The sequence below is a fragment of the Elephas maximus genome, chromosome 25, assembly GCF_024166365.1.
Source record: "Elephas maximus indicus isolate mEleMax1 chromosome 25, mEleMax1 primary haplotype, whole genome shotgun sequence".
In the NCBI taxonomy this organism is placed as follows: Eukaryota; Metazoa; Chordata; class Mammalia; order Proboscidea; family Elephantidae; genus Elephas; species Elephas maximus.
In genome coordinates, this window is record NC_064843.1 from 39,547,187 (window position 1) to 39,564,639 (window position 17,453).

Consider the following 17,453-nt stretch of genomic DNA (forward strand, 5'->3'; position numbering starts at 1 on the left):
ACAACCCTTAACTTCATCTCAGCACCACAAGCACCCCTACTCTCCAAGGCCCTTCTCTGCTCATTCTTATCCCAAGCTGCTTGGTGGAGGAATTTACTGATTCCTTAACTGATGTTCAAAACCCCCCAGAGGCTCCTACACATGGAAGCAGCTAGTACCTCTCACCCCATCTCTACTACCACCACCTCAGCAAAGTTGGGACTATTTCTACTTCTTTTTACAACTTCCCCAAAACAATTAATGATAATAATAATAAAATAACAATACTGCCCTCCTATGCATGGAAAGATGCTTAACCTCACTAGTCAGCAACGAGACCAAATCAAAACCACGACAACATGCCCTTCTACCTCATCCAGCTGGCCAACATTTTACAAGTCTGACCATATCAAGTACTGTGGAGAATGTGAGGCAACAAGAGTTGCCTCGTGCCTGGTGGGAGTGTATGTTAGTGTGACGGCATTGGAACACAATTTGGCAAACCTAGTTGAGTTGCAGAGGCCCCTATAGAGTGGACTCTGTGCCTCCTTGTCCTCAGGCTCTGGGGCCTTGGAATATCTGAGTTGAGGTACCCTCTATGGAGGAGCTGGCATGGAGGCTGGTCCTGGGCAGGCTTGTCAAGGCTCCTTGTGGGTGGAAGAGGATGGGACAAGGACCGTGGGAGGGAAGAAAGGAGGTAAAGAAGAGCAGCAGGGAAGGAACAAACAGCAGAAGGGGAGGGGGAAACACAGACACTCTGGGAGGCCTGCAGTGAGGCCTCTGACCTCCCACAGTCCAGATCAGCAGAAAGTGTTCATGGGAGAAGAAAATAAGACATGCCTGAGACTTCTGGGCATCTCACATGCTGAGGGAGGCCTGCTGGTGGGGGCTGTGAGTCCCTGTGGCTCACTTCCTGCTTGTCTTTGGTTGGCCATCTTGCCTGTCCAGTGTCCCAGGCCCCAAAGCAGAGGAAAGGCTGTACTGACAGTCTTTGACTCCCTCCCATTCATTCCCCACCCTTTAATCAATCAAGCAGCCCGCCCACCAACCAAAACCAGTTTCCCCTGAGTTGACTCCGACTTAGGGTGACCTCATGTGTGTCAGAGTAGAACTGATTTCAGTGACTGATTTTTCAGAAGTAATCATCAGGCCTTTCTTCTGAGGCACTTACGGGTGGACTGGAACCTCTAACCTTTAGATTAGCAACTGAGAGCTTTAATTGTTTGCATCATCCAGGGACTCCAAAAAACCAATTCCTGTAGAGTCTACTCCAATCTTGGATTAACCATCTTTTGTTTTATTTGCCAGCACCCTCTCCGCTTCTTCAGGGGACTGCTTTCCCTACCTCCCACCCCCTGCCATGTGCCTATAAGACTTGCTGCCAACTAGCTCTGAAAGGACAGGCAGCGCCCTCTGGTGGCTGAAGCCACAAGGCAAGGGGCTCAGACTCTGTGGGCTCCCACCCATCCTACAGTTTGGAGGACGGTGGCTGTAGTGTATTCAGACAACACATAGTAACAATCATTTAGTGCTTCTCCTGTGCCAGGCACAGTCAACGCTTTATGTGCATCAGTGCATTTTATTCTCAAAACTACTAATTAGGGAGGTACTTGGCATAGTGGTTAAGTGCTACGGCTACTAACCGAAAGGTCAGCAGTTCGAATCCAACAGGTACTCCTTGGAAACTCTGTGGGGCAGTTCTACTCTTCCCTATGGGGTCACTATGAGTTGGAAGCGACTTGATGGCAACAGGTTTGGCTTTTTGGCTTTTTGATGTAATATTAGCTTACAGATAAGAAAATCACATCCCACAGACTCACACTTCCACAACTCCTCACACTCACACACACACTGAAGGAAAGAAACTCAACCAACTAGTGGAATTAAGATTTGAACCTGTGTAAGACTTTTTTCTTTTTTTAAGACCATGAACTTCTCCTTCACCTTATACACCCCATTAGATGTTTAGAGAGGGTGCAATAGGTGCTAAGAATTTGGCTTGGTGCTTGCTATTCCTGCTCCAAGTCAAGTACACTCTTGCCTCAGGGCCTTTGCACTTGCTGTTCCTTCTGCCTAGAAAGCTCTTCCTCCCAGACATCTGCAGGGCTTCCTCCCTCATTTCCTTCAGGTCTCAGCTCAAGTGTCACTTTATCGGTGAGGCCTTTTTTGACCACCCTAAATAAAATCATGTCCCCCTCACCAGCACCTTCCATGCCCCCCCCCCACCCTGCTGCATCATTGCCCTCAGCACTTACTACCACGGAACATGTTACATGTCTGTGTTTACTTGTTCATCGGCTGTCTTCCCCAGCAGGAGGTAAGCTCTGAGAGAGTAGGCTTTTCTGTCTTATTCTCAGCACACTCATTAGTGCCTGACACATAGTCAGCCCTCAATCGCTTTTTGAAAAGGGGCTACAATGGTGACATGTCAGGTCCCTGCCCTGAGAGAGCTCAAATTCTAGTGGGGACAACTAATACTCACCAAGGAAATAAATACACAGACACCCACCACACACTCACACACACTCCCCTACACACACTCATACACACACACTCTGATACCCTCTCACATTCTCACACACACTCACAACTGCCACACCCAACACACTCACACACACACTCACACATGCACACACAATTTTTCGGGTAGGAGCAAGTGCTATGAAGAAAACTCAAGCTGCATAAGGTAAGCGGGCGTGATGGGGGAGTATTAGTGGATGCAGTGATGGAGGGAGGCCTCTCAAAGGCAATAGCTGGGCAGAGACTCGAATGAATTAAGGAGTTTGGTGTGGTCAAGGCTCAGGAGGGTCCTGGAGTGGAGTCAGGGTAAGGTGGATGATGAGGTCAGAGAGGGGGCAGAGACCAGGGCCTGCAGGATGGGACATTTGCCAGGCAGAGCACAAAACCACCTCTAGTCACTGTGGAGGCCCAGTTCCATGCTTCCCTGCTGTATGAGCTTCTTGTGGCTGTTGTAACAAATCACCATAAAGTGGGTGTTTTAAAACAAATTTATTCTCCCACAGTTCTGGAGGTTGGAAGTCCAAAATCAGCTTTACTGGGCTGAAATCAAAGTGTCGGCAGGGCCCTGCTTCCTCCAAAGGTTCTAGCAGAGAATCTGTTCCTTGCCTCTTCCAGCTTCTGGTGGCTGCCAGCATTCCTTGACTTGTGGCTACATCACTCCAGTGTCTGCCTCCGTGGTCAAGTTACCACATGTCAAATCTACCTCTGTGTCTCTCTCTCATAAAGACACTTGGGACTACATTTAGAGGACACCAGGGTAGTCCAGGATATTTTCCCATCTCAAAACCCTTCATCACATCTGCAACGTCCTTTCTTGCCATATAAGGTAACGTTCACAGGTTCCAGGGTGCAGGACAAGGATATCTTTAGGGAACCTACCACACCTGCATCTTAGGCTAAATTAATGTCCCCTTTGGCTTTGGTGTTTTCCAGTTGTTTTTTTGTTGCTTATAACCAAAGACATCCAGATGAATCCCCACATATTCGGTGCTCATAAATGCTTGCAGGGAAAGAGAGAAGGGAAGTAACACTCATTGAGCATCCACAGTGTACGCAGCACATAGTAGGCCCTCAGGAAGCATTGAATTGAGTTGGTTTTATGCAATGCAGAAAAGTCTGCGTTCTTACCCTTGATGTCCAGGGAGGTGAAATGACTTAGGTAAAGGCTCGCGGTGAGGGAGTAGGGCCTTAAAGATTAGAAGACAGGAGTCTGACCCCAGGGCCTGGACGTGTTCCTCTACTCCAGGGCTTCTCAGCCTCGGCACCACTGACACTTCATCGCTACTCGCTGCCGTCGAGTCGTTCCGACTCACCGAGACCCCGCATGTGTCAGAGTAGAACTGTACTCCATAGGGTTTTCAATGGCCTATTTTTCAGAAGTAGATCACCAGGCCTTTCTTCCAAGGCACCTCTGGGTGGACTCGAACCTCCAACCTTTTGGTTAGCAGTCAAGCACATTACAGCCAAGTACCACCCAGGGATTCCACTGACACTTTGGATCAGGTAATTCTTTTCTGTGTGGGGCTGTACTGTGTACGGTAGGATGTTTAAGCAGCATACTTGGCCTCTATCCACTAGATGGCAGTAGTACCCCCCAAGTTGCCACGTCCAGAAACGTCTCCAAAAACCAAAAAAACCCAAACCTGTTGCTGTCAAGTGAATTCCGACTCATAGCGACCTGATAGACCAGAGTAGACCTGCCCCATCAGGGTTTCCAAGGAGCACCTGGTGGATTCGAACTGTCGATCTTTTGGTTAGCAGCCAAACTCTTAACTACTATGCCACCAGGGTTTCCAAACATTGCCAAGTGTCCTGTGGGGGTAAAATGGACGCAAACCTCCAACTTTCTGGTTAGTAGCTGGGTTAGCAGCTGAGCAAGTTAACCGTTTGGAGGGGCTCCCTTCTGGCCTAAGCAGCTGTTATTTAAGGTCCTTGTTATAGTTGCCAAGCCTGCTTTCTAACTATTACAGGCACCCCAGCCAGCTGCAGTGAGGAAAGAAGGTGGGCGGGGGGAGGGGGAAGAAGGATGTCAGTGAAGGATCACAGGTGGTCTGCTGTTCGAGCTCAGAGATGCTCAGAGAAACTTTTGGGAAGAGGACTCTGAGGTGGGTCTTGAAGGATGAGAAAGATTTGGAGAGTTGAGGAAAAGGGGGGATACTCCCCAAAGGGCTGTGACAGGAGCCAGGGCATTGAGAAGAGACCTGAGCAAACCCCTGAAGGACAAGGAGCACTTGAACAGGCTGAGAGGTGAGAGGATGGCACACTAGAAGGGAGCCCAGTGCAAAGGGGGAATTTCACCAGGAGAATTGAAACCAGGCACAGGGATCCAAGAGTTTATCATGAGACCTTGTGGGCATCTGGCGACTAGAACTGGAGGGAGAGAAATGGTTGGGGAGCCCTGGCCTCTCTCCAGCTCAGAGAACCCCTTCCAGGGCTGATCCTTCATCCCTGACCCTTACTCCCATACAGAGATGTGTACAGCTCTGCTGATTCTGGGATCTTGAAGCCTTCTTGCCAAGTTCTTCTCCGGTAGACAGCCAGGGCCAGCAGGAGTGCAGCCAAGGTCACTGCCTTCAGCCCCAAGACTGCAGGTAAGAATGTAGACAAGAGGCCTGGGGGACATAGGGGAGAGCTCAGGTGGGACCCTTGTGAGTGACCCACAGCCCACACCTTGGAGCCCCCTGTTGGTACCCCCATGGGTGGGGTCTGCCCCAGATGTTGCATAACTCCTAGGACCACATCCTTTCTAGACTGGGGAAGGAGATCGAAGACTCCTGAGCCAGAAGAGGCCTTGATCAGTATCCCACCTGTACCTGCAGCCATCTTGACAGCATCTCTGACTGCTGATAATAACAAAAGCAGCTTTAATTTATCGACTTCTCAGCTACTCTGTAGCTGTACAGACCATGAGTGAATCACTTCCCAATTATGTAATTTAATCCTCATATCAACCCTGTAAAGTAGAATAATGGTCTCATTTTTATAGGTGACTACATAGGCCCAGAATGGGAAGTGATTTGCTCAGGGCCATATGAGTCAAAGAAGAAGGGATGGGACCCAGGCAATCTGGCTCCCAGGAGTGATGGGAACAGGGCTGAGCATCAGGGAGGTAACCTGGCTGCTTCTGTCCCTGAGGGTTAACACTGTTGTACCAGGCACTGTTCTAGGCACTTGGGATGAGTGATCTCATTGGACCCTTACGCAATGCCATGAGGGCAGCTTTCTGATTCCAATTCCTCCCAGTTCATAGAATACAACACCAGAGACTCAAGGAGCCCACCATTATATAGCAAAGAAAGCTGCAATCCAGGCCTGGCTGCCAAGCCCTGTTCTTCAGCATTGTTCTTCAAATCCTCGCAGTATATCCCTACCCTCTGAATGGTGGAGTTTCACTACCTCTAAAGCAAGACTGTCCACTGAACAACTGGACAACTCTGCCTGTTAGAAAAATTTTTCTTTAGTTGAGGAGCTTTAACTTGGCTCCCTGGGTCCCTGGTTCTGTGGTTGAGATGGAGTTCTGGGAAGTTTTTGGCAGCATATGGCCTTTGAAAGTCTGGGACTGCTCCCTTCCCAAGCTCATTCCATCTGTGGCCACCTGTGAGGGGCTGAAAAACTCCACTGGAGGTAGGTACACTCACCTGTCAAAGATGTCCAGTCTGAAGAACCGTAGATGAATTCTCCCTCTTGGAGAGAGGTGGGTTTTGCTGCAAAGGGGAACAGACATTCTCACATTTCCCCCTTTATTTTCTCTCCTGCTACTTCCTGATTCTCTATCCTAGGATCTGGGGCATGTAGGTGAGTCTGCTCATTTCTACCTGGGTAAGGGCCAGACGACAAACCTCGTGACTTTGAAGGACTACTCAGACTTTCTACTTGAACATCTCTAAAGAAAGACTTAGACTCTCTACTTGAACATCTCTAGGATAGGGAAAAGGCCTCATTCATTTCATTGTCCTCAGCACTTAGCACAGTGCTGGACACTGAACAGGCATTCAACAGATGTTTGTTGAATCATTGGTGATCTATACAAAGCGCAGCGGAAGCCCAGAATCAGGAGAGACTAACTCTGCCTGGGAGGAAGAGAAGGTTTCATAGAGAGGAGCCATTTATTCTGGGCCTTGAAGAATGGGTAGGAGTTTTCCAGAGGAAAAGAAAAGGCATTCCAGGGAGAGGGAATAGCTTATGCAAAGGCACTGAGGCTGAGAAGAGCTGGTCTGTTTGGGACAAGGTGAAAATTACCTTGTGAGTCCCCCCTCTTGACATGTCCCCAGGACACTGTGTTTCCTATCTCACCTCTCACTGTCAGCCTGGTGCCCTGTCCAGACAGGTATTGTCTGTTAAGTTTCCTCTGAAACTTTACACAATAGTAGGTGCCTTCATCCTCAATGGAAACGCCTCCTAGGAGAATGCTGAAGTCATTGTCAGAGGCCCGGACTGCTGTCACGTTGGGGTGAGAAATGCCTTCGAAGTTGTAAATAGCCTCCCGGCTCAGACCAGTCCCCCGGAACCACCTGATGGGTCCTGGAGGACCATTTCCAAGCACTGTACAGTTCAGGATGACAGTGTCTCCAGTGGTCACAGACACTGACTCCTGAGGCTGGATGATCCAGAGGTCTGGCTCTGGGTCCTCAGCTCCTGAAGCCAAAGAGACAGTCCTTGTTAGATATCCTTGCTTCCTTCATTATTCACTCATTTCCCTCACTCATAGTCTCTCCTCCTTCCCCTTCTCCTGACTCCTTCCTGGATTCCCTCATTACTCACAAGCTGACTCAATCAGTAAAGAATTTCTGATTTACTATATGTGCCAATGATGTTGCTGTTATTGTTAGTTGCCGTCAAGTTGAATCTGACTCATGATGATCCCATGTGTGCAGAATAGAACTGTTCCATAGGGTTTTCAAGGCTGTGACCTTTCGGAAGCAGATCTGCAGGCCTGTCTTCCAAGGCGCCTTTGGGTAGGTTTGAACCACCAAGCAGCATTCAACCATTTGTGCCACCTGGGGACTCCTACATGCCAATGTTAGATCTGGGAAAATGAAGCGCAGTAAGACAGACGAATGTCCTGCCTGAAGAAGTCCTTAGTCTGATGGTGATAACAGTCAAGAAAATCTCCCTGAGGGTGGAAACCCAGAGAAGACAGCTATCAGAACTTGGAAAGAGCCAGGAAAGGCTCCCAAAATGCTTGTGTCAAGTTGAGATGAACTCCACACATCCAGACACTCTCCACGTCAACAGTTTGCAGGGCGATTTCCCAAGCATCCTTTCTTTTATTCAATTACCTCAGTGAGCTTTCAAGTGGGAATGATGTTTCCCTATTTTCCAAATTCAGCTCTTAAAGTGTGTAGAGCTGAAGCCATTGATTTGAGGGCTCACTGGCACAGCCACTGAAACCCTTATGGAGCAGTTCTACTCTGAAACAATGGGATCACCATCAGTCAGAATTGACTTGATGGCAACTGGTTTTTCTTTTTTTTTGGTATTGAATAACAGACCCAGGATTTTATTATCTAGGTCACTATGAGTGGAATTCTAGATACCATAACTTGAGGAGTACAGTTTGACTGGATTATCAGTTCTATTCTACACTCCACTCTGGTAGTATTGTACATCCACACCCTTACTTACCATGGACTCATTCTGGGCAGAGTGCACTTCTTTGACACTTGATTTTGAGCTTATCCACGGGACTTGATCTAGCCAATGGGATGTTAGCAGACATGCAATGAGTTGTCAGTTGCCATCAAGTGGATTCTGACTCACTGGTGACCCCATGTGTTACAGAATAGAACTGCTGCATGGGGTTTTCATGGCTGATCAACTGGAAGGTGACTGGTTTGGTTCTGTTTTTTTTTTTTAATCTTGAGGGAAGGAGATTGCCAGGCCTTTACTTCCACAATATTGCTGAGTGGGTTTGAACCACCAGCCTTTAGGTTAGCACCTGATTGCAAACCATGTGTGCCACCTAGGGACTGAAACTGAAATATGCTTGTGCAGTTGGGCTTGTTCTCTTGTGCTTTTTCTATCTCCATGAGAAAAACATACCCAGGATACCTGCTTCCTTTCTAGCCTTGGCCCTGGAATGAGGCATGTGGAACAGAGAGGCCCCAAGTAACCCATAAATATGTGAGTGAGATAAAAAATACTTACTGTTGCATGCCATTGAGATTTCTTGTTATGCAGCATTATTGGGGCTAAGGGAGATGGGTCCAGGAAGATGGAGCAGAATGTTATGATTGTGGGCCTGATACTCACCTTTCACAAGCACTGAGGTGCCCTCATTGAGCGTCTCTTCCAAGTGCTGACTCAAGCCATCAAATCTCACACAGTGATAGGTTCCAGCATCCTCCCTGGTGACTTTGTGGATTCGGATGGAATAATCCCAATTAAGTGATTCTAGAGTCCGCTGGGTCATGGGCATCACTCCAGGGAAGAAGCCATGTTTGAAGTTATAAATTTCCTGCTGGTCCTGATTTCTCACTCTGATCCATTGTATCATGTCATCAACCGAAGAGCCGACCACTGTACACCTCAGTAGGAGCGCCTCACCTTCTGCCACACGCATGGGGCCCTCAGGCTGTAGCACCTGCCACTCATTCCCACTCCTCTGCTCAGAGGGTCCTGAAACAGAGGTAGAAAGGCCTCTCACTGGGCAGGAAGGACTTGGAGCCCTAAGAGGCAAGCTTGAAACAATAGAGTCATTACCTAGCCAGGGAGAATTGCTTAGGACACTAGAGGGGAGTTGTTGGAGAGGGAAAGAAAAGAGAAGATGAGGTGACTGGTTGGAGAGTGAGAACAAACCAAGTTAGAATTCTATACCCAGTGAAAATATCTTTCCAAAGTGAAAGGAAATAAAGACTTCTTAAGACACATACAATCTAAAACACATTCTATAATAAATGTTAAAGGAAGTCCTGTAGACAGAAAGAAAGTGACACAAGATGGAAATATAGGTTTACACAGAAGAATGAAGAGTGCTGTAAATGATATGTACATAAGTAAATATATAATCTTTTTTGACAGACATTTTAATGGTACACTAAAAATATCTATTTAATGCAAAACAAGTTAGTAATAAAGGAAATGAGGAACAAAAAGACATAAAACATGTAGGAAACAAATAAAATATTTAATAAATTTAATGAAAGACTAGTACATTGGAAACTACAAAACATTGTTGAAATAAATTAAAGAACACCTAAATAAATGGGAAGACAACCTGTGTTCATGGATTAAAGACTGTCTTAGTCACCTAGTGCTGCTGTAACACAAATATCACAAGTGGGTGGCATTAAAGAACAGAAATTTATTTTCTCAGAATTAGTTCTGGAGACTAAAAGTCCAATTAGGGTCTCAGCCATGCTGATACTTTCCTTGTTAGTAGCCCCGAGTGTTCCTTGGTTCCTTAGCTCATAGATAATTTTCACATGATGTGTGTCTTCACCTATATGTTTGTCTATGTGTCTGCTCTGGTCTTTTTATAACTCAGAAGTGATTAGGTTTAGGATCCACCCTAAACTGGTATGGCCCCATTTAACATAACAAAACAGGATCACATCCACAGGTACCAACCAAAAAAAACCAAACCAAGCCCGCTGCAGTCAATTTGATTCTGACTCATAGTCACCCTATAAGGCAGAGTAGAACTGCCTCATAAAGTTTCCAAGGAGCACCTAGTGGATTCGAACTGCCAACCTTTTGGTTAGCAGCAGTAACTCTTAACTACTATGCCACCAGGGTTTCCTCCATAGGTACAAGGGCCAGGAATTCAACACATATTTTGGGGTGACACAATTCAATTTATAACAGAGATTTAGTATTGTTAAGATGGCACTACACTCTAAATTAAACTACTCATTCAAGGAAATTCTTATCAAAATCCCAATGTCTTTTTCCTGCTGAAATTGAAAAGCTTATCCTAATATGCATAAAGAAATTCAAGAGACTCCGGGTAGCCAAGCAATCTTGAAAAAGAGGAACAAATTTAGAGGACACACACTGACCAAGTTCAAAATTTACTATAAAGCTACAATAATCAAGATAATGTGGCACTGGCATCAGGATAGACATATAGATTAATAAATAGAATTGAGAGTCCAGAAATAAACACATACATCTAAGGTCAACTGATTTTCAAGAAGACTGGCAAGATCATTGAGTGGGGAAAGAACAGAAGTCTTTTCAACAAATGGTGCTGGGACAACTAGATACTCAAATGCAAAATAATAAATTCGAATATCTACCTCACACCATGCACAAAAATGTAACCCAAAATGAATCAAAGGCCTAAATGAAAGAGCTAAAACTATAAAATTATTAGAAGAAAATAGGGTAAATATTCATGACCTTGGACTTGGCGATGGTTTCTTAATTTTAACCAGAAAGCACAAGCAATCAAAGAAAAAATAGATTGGAATTCATGAAAATTAAAAACTTTCATCCGTCAAAGGATATCACCAAGAATGTGAAAAGACAACCTATAGAATGGGAGAAATATTTGCAAATCGTATATCTGATAATGGTCTAGTATCTAGAATGGATAAAGAACTCTTACTAATTCAACAACAAAAAGATAAATAATAATTAAAAAATGGGCAAAAGACTTGAATAGACATTTCTCTGAAGCAGACACACAAATGGCCAAAAGCACATGAAACAATGTTCAACATCATTCGTCATTAAGGAAATGCAAATCAAAACCACAATGAGATAGCACTTGACATCCATTAATAGTTTTGATAAAAACAAAAACAAAACCTAGAAAATAGAAAATGTTGGCAAAGATATGGGGAAATGGGAATCCTTGTTAGTTGCTGGTGGAAACTTAGTATGATGCAGCTGATATGGAAAACAGCTTGGCAGTTCCACAAAGGTTAAATACAGAGCTATCATATTTCTAATAGGCAAAAGGTAGAAATGACTCAAATGTCCATGAATGTAATGCTGTAAAATGTGGTATATTCGTACAATGAAATAATATTCTGCAATAAAAAGGAATGGTTGATACATGCTACAACTTGGATAAACCTGAAAACATCATGGTAAATGAAAGAAGTCAGACACAAAAGATCACACATTTTATGATTTCCTTTATATGATCTATTCAGAATAGGCAAATTTATAGAGACAGAAAGCATCTTAGTGGTTACCAGAGGATAGGAAGAGGTGGGAAGAGGAGTGATTACCTAATGGGTACAGGTGTTTTTCCGGGATGATGAACAAGTTTTGAAATAGAGAAAGGTGGTGGTTCACAGCATTTTGAATATGCTAAAAGCCACTGAATTATACACATTAAAATGATTAATTGTATCTTGTGTCAATTTCACCTGCATAAAACAAACCAAACAAAAAGATGAATCAGTTAACCATATTACCACAACAGCAAAAAGAAAAGGAAAAAAAGTCTCAGTAGTCGACGAAAAAGCATATGACAAAATCCAACATCCCATTACTAATAAAAACTCTCAATTAACTAGACATGGAAAGGGATTCTCTTAATATGATAAAGAACATCTATAAAAATCTTAGCTAACATCTTAGTTACATCTTAATGGTAAAAGACAGAATTGTCAGGAACTAGAAGAGTGTTCTTATTACTTCTATTCCACATTGCAGTGGAGGCTCTAACCAGTACAGTAAAATGATAAAAGGAAGTTAAAGGCAACCAGATTGGAAAGGAAGAAGTAAAACTGCCTTTATCTGCAGATGACATAGTCATTTATGTACAGAATGCACTGGAATCTATTTTAAAAGGTAATATAACTAATAACGGAAACCCTGGTGACATAGTGGTTATGTGCTACAACTGTTAACCAAAAGGTCAGCAGTTCAAATCCACCATGCACTCCTTGGAAATTCTATGAGGCAGTTCTACTCTGTCCTATAGGGTCGCTATGAGTTGCAACCGACTGAAAGGCAATGGGTTTGGTTTTTTGGGTTTTATAACTAATAACGGAAACCCTGGTGGTGTAGTGGTTAAGTGCTACAGCCGCTAACCAAAAGGTTGGCAGTTGGAATCCACCAGGTGCTCCTTGGAAACTCTATGGGGCAGTTTTACTTTATAGGGTCATTATGAGTTGGAATTGACTCAATGGCGATGGGTTTGTTTTGGAAACTCTGGAGGTGTAGTTAAGAGTTATGGCTACTAACCAAAAGGCCAGCAGTTCCTTGGAAACTCTGTGGGGCAGTTCTACTCTGTCCTATATGGTTGTTAACAAGTTAGAATCAACTTAATGGCAGTGGGTTTGGGTTTTTTGTTTTTTTTTTACCCTGTAACTAATAAATGAGTTGAGCAAGGTTGCAGGATGCAAGATCCATCATACAAAAATTATTTGTATTCCTATATACTAGTAACGAATGATTGGAAATTGAAATTAAATTACCATTAATAATATAATAAAAAACACAAAAGGATAAATTTGGCAAAAAATGTGAAGAACTGAAAATGCCTAAAACATTGCTAAGAGAAATTTTAAAAAGAAATTTAGAGTAAGTTGGAGCGATATACACTGTTCATGTGTGGAAAGATTCAATATTGATAAGATGTCAATTATCCTCAAATTGAAATATCAGTTAAATATAATCTCTGTTCAAATCCCAGCAGGCTTTGTTGTTGTAAAAAGCAACCATCTTATTAAAATTTCTAGAGTAGCCAAACCTAGAATAACCAAAGCAATTTGAAAGAGAAGAACAAATTTGGAGAACACTACCTGGTTTCAAGATTCATTGTAAAGCTACAGTAATCCAGAAGGTGTGGTATTGGCATGAAGATAGACAAACGTATCAGTAGAACAGACTTGAAAGTTTATTTCACTGATATAAAGCCTGGGTAACAAAAACGGTTTACGTTCAACTACTAACCTAAATGTTGGTGGTTTAACCTGCGCTGCGGAAGAAAGGCCTGCTAATCTACTCACATAAATATTACAGCCAAAAAGACCCTAGGGAGGAGTTCTACTCCATAACACATGGGGTCGCTGTGAGTCGGAATTGACTCAAAGACCAGAGGTTGGGCTTTTCTGGTACATATGCGGACAACTGATTTTCGAGAAAGGCACAAAGGCAATTCAATGGAGAGAGAAGTCTTCAACAACGGTGCTGGGACACTTAGAAATCCATAAGCAAATAAATGAACTTTGTTTCATACCTTGAACAAAATTTTAAAAATTAACTCAAAATGGGTAATAGACCTAAATGTAAAACTATAGAACTTGTAGATAAAAAATGTAGGAAAAAATATAACTTGATTAGGCAAAGATTTCTTATATTTATTTTTGCTGTTAGGTGCTGTCAAATTGGTTCCCACTCATAGTGACTCTGTGTACAACAGAACAAAACACTGCCTGGTCCTGCGCCATCCTCACAATTGTTAAGCTTGAGCCCATTGTTGCAGCCATTGTGTCAATCCATTTCGTTGAGCGTCTTCCTCTTTTTTGCTGACCCCCTACTTTACCAAGCATGATGTCCTTCTCCATGGACTGGTACTCCTGATAACATGTCCAAAGTACTTGAGACAAAGTCTTGCCATCCTTGCTTCTAAGGAGCATTCTGGCTATACTTCTTCCAAGACAGATTTGTTCATTCTTCTGGCATTTTGTGGTATATTCAATATTCTTCACCACCACCATAATTCAAAGGCATGGATTTGTCTTTGGTCTTCCTTATTCATTGTCCAGCTTTCACATGCATATTAGGCAATTGAAAACGCCATGGCTTGGGTCAGCCGCACCTTAGTCCTTAAAGTGACATCTTTGGTGTTTAACACTTTAAAGAGATCTTTTGCAGCCGATTTGCCCAATGCAATGTGTTGATTTCTTGACTGCTGCTTCCATGGGCATTGACTGTGGATCCAAGTAAAATGAAATCCTTTACGACTTCAATTTTTTCTCCATTTATCATGGTGTTGCTTATTGGTCCAATTGTGAAGATTTTTGTTTTCTTTATGTTGAGGCGTAATCCCTATTGAAGGCTGTGGTCTTTGATCTTCATCAGTAAAGTGCTTCAAGCCCTCTTCATTTTCAGCAAGCAAGGCTGTGTCATCTGGATAATGCATGTTGTCAATGAGTCTTCCTCCAATCCTGATGCCTCATTCTTCATATAGTCCAGTTTCTCAGATTATTTGCTCATTATACAGATTGAATAAGTATGGTGAAAATATATAACCCTGATGCACACATTTCCTGATTTTAAACCACGTAGTATCCTCTTGTTCTGTCTGAACAACTGCCTCTTTATGTATGTCCAAGTTCCTCATGAGCACAATTAAGTGTTCTGGAATTCCCACTCTTTGAAATGTTATCCGTAACTTGTTATGATCCACACAATCGAATGCCTTTGCATAGTCAATAAAACTCAGGTAAACGTCTTTCCGGTATGCTCTGCTTTAAACCAAGATCTATTTGACATCAGCAATCCAAGTCCTTTTCTGAATCTGGCTTGAATTTCTGGCACTTCCCCGTCCATGAACTGTTGCAGCCACTTTTGAATTATCTTCAGCAAAATTTTACTTGTATGTGATATTAATGACATTATTTGATAATTTCCTCATTCTGTTGGATCACCTTTCTTTTGAATGGGTACAAATATGAATCTCTTCCAGTTGGTTGACTAGGCAACTTCTTCCAAATTTCTTGACACAAATGAGTAAGCCCTGCCAGTGCTGCATCTGTTTGTTGAAACATCTCAATTAATATTCCTCAATTCCTAGAGCCTTGTTTTTCACCAATGCCTTCAGTGCAGCTTGGAATTCTTCCTTCAGTACCATCAGTTCTTGATCATATGCTACCCCCGAAATGGTTGAGAGTTGACCAATTCTTTTTGGTACAGTGGCTCTGTGTATTCCTTCCATCCTTTTGATGCTTCCTGCGTTGTTTAGTATTTTTTCCCATAGAATCCTTCAGTATTGCAACTAGAGGCTTGAATTTTTCTTCAGTTCTTTCATTTGAGAAATGCTGAGCCCGTTCTCCTCTTTTGGTTTTCTATATCCAGGTCTTTGCACAAGTCATTATAATACTTTACATTGTTTTCTCTAGCTGCCCTTTGAAATCTTCTGTTCAGCTCTTTTACTTCATCATTTCTTCCTTTCGCTTTAGCTAATCTATGTTCAAGAGCAAATTTCAGAGCCTCTACTGACATCCATTTTGGTCTTTTCTTTCTTTCCTGTCTTTTTAATGACCTCTTGTTTTCTTCACGTATGATGTCTTTGATTTCATTCCACAACTCATCTGGTCTTCGGTCACTAGTGTCAAATCTGTTCTTGAGATGGTCTCTAAATTCTGCTCGGATATACTCAAGGCTGTGCTTTGGCTCTTTTGGACTTGTTCTAATTTTCTCCAACTTCAACTTGAACTTCCATATGAGCAATTGATGGTCTTTTCCACAGTCGGCCCCTGGCCTTGTTTTGAGTGATGAAATTGAGCTTTTTCATCGTCTCTTTCCACAGATGCAGTTGATTTGATTTCTGTGTATTCCAGCTGGTGAGGTCCACATGTATGGACACTGTTTATGTTGCTGAAAAAAGGTATTTGCAAAGAAGTCACTGCTCTTGCAAAATTCTATTGTGTGATCTCTGGCGTCATTTCTATTATCAAGGCCATGTTTTCCAACTATCAATCCTTTTTCTTTGTTTCCAACTTTCATATTCCAAACGCTAATAATTATCAATGCATGTTGATTGCATGTTTGATCAATTTCAGACTGCAGAAGATGGTAAAAATCTTCAATTTCTTCATTTTTGGCCATAGTGGTTGGTGAGTAAATTTGAATAGTAGTCTCATTTACTGGTCTTCCTTGTAAGCATGTGGATATTATCCTATCACTGACAGAATTGTATTTCAGGATAGATCTTGAAATATTCTTTTTGATGATGAGCTCAATGCCATTCCTCTTCAACTTGTTATTCCTGGCATAGTAGGCCATATGATTGTCTGATTCAAAATGGTCAATACCAGTCCATTTCAACTCACTGATGCCTACTAGGATATTGATATTTATGAGTTCTGTTTCATTTTTGATGACTTCCAGTTTTCCTAGATTCGTACTTCATACATTCCATACTCTTATTATTAATGGATGTTTGCAGCTGTTTCTTCTCACTTGAGTAGTGCCACATCAGCAATTGAAGGTCCTGAAAGCTTAACTCCATCCACATCATTAAGGTCGACTCTACTTTGAGGAGGCACCTCTTCCTCAGCCTTCTTCTTTTTTTTTTAAATAATTTTTATTGTGCTTTAAGTGAAAGTTTGCAAATCAAGTCAGTCTGTCACATATAAGCTTATATACACCTTACTACATACTCCCACTTACTCTCCCCCTAAAGAGTCAGCCCGCTTCCTTCTTTCAGTCTGTCCTTTCATGACCATTTTGCCAGTTTCTAACCCTCTCTACCATCCCATCTCTCCTCCAGACAGGAGATGCCAATACAGTCTCAAGTGTCCACCTGATACAAGTAGCTCACTCTTCATCAGCATCTCTCTCCAACCCATTGTCCAGTCCCTTCCATGTCTGATGAGTAGTCTTCGGGAATGGTTCCTGTCCTGGGCCAACAGAAGGTTTGGGGACCATGACCGCTGAGATTCTTCTAGTCTCAGTCAGACCATTAAGTCTGGTCTTTTTATGAGAATTTGGGCTCTGCATCCCACTGTTCTCCTGCTCCCTCAGGAGTTCTCTGTTGTGCTTCCTGTCAGGGCAGTCATCGGTTGTGGACGGGCATCATCTAGTTCTTCTGGTCTCAGGATGATATAAGTCTCTAGTTCACGTGGCCCTTTCTGTCTCGGGCTCATAGTTATTGTGTGACCTTGGTGTTCTTCATTCTCCTTTGATCCAGGTGGGTTGAGACCAATTGATGCGTCCTAGATGGCCGCTTGTTAGCATTTAAGACCCCAGATGCCACACTTCAAAGTGGGATGCAGAATGTTTTCATAATAGAGTTTATTATGTCAATTGACTTAGAAGTCCCC

At 43.1% G+C, this 17,453-nt stretch overlaps 1 protein-coding gene across 2 annotated transcripts in view; it reads right to left on the minus strand.

Moving 5' to 3' along the window:
* Positions 1 to 2,973: 2,973 nt before the first annotated feature.
* The window catches only part of SIRPB2 (signal regulatory protein beta 2), a 37,663-nt gene continuing 23,183 nt past the window's right edge, over positions 2,974 to 17,453 (minus strand). The window contains exons 2-6 of one of the 2 annotated variants that reach the window (XM_049869509.1): positions 11,682 to 11,822; positions 8,752 to 9,117; positions 6,793 to 7,134; positions 6,138 to 6,203; positions 2,974 to 5,111 (exon numbers count right to left, since the gene is read on the minus strand). In XM_049869509.1, the coding sequence (XP_049725466.1) occupies positions 4,942 to 5,111; positions 6,138 to 6,203; positions 6,793 to 7,134; positions 8,752 to 9,061 (888 nt within the window). In that variant the 5' untranslated portion in view covers positions 9,062 to 9,117; positions 11,682 to 11,822 and the 3' untranslated portion in view covers positions 2,974 to 4,941. The remainder of the gene's footprint in view (positions 5,112 to 6,137; positions 6,204 to 6,792; positions 7,135 to 8,751; positions 9,118 to 11,681; positions 11,823 to 17,453) is intronic. The other variant, XM_049869507.1, reaches the window with a different exon arrangement.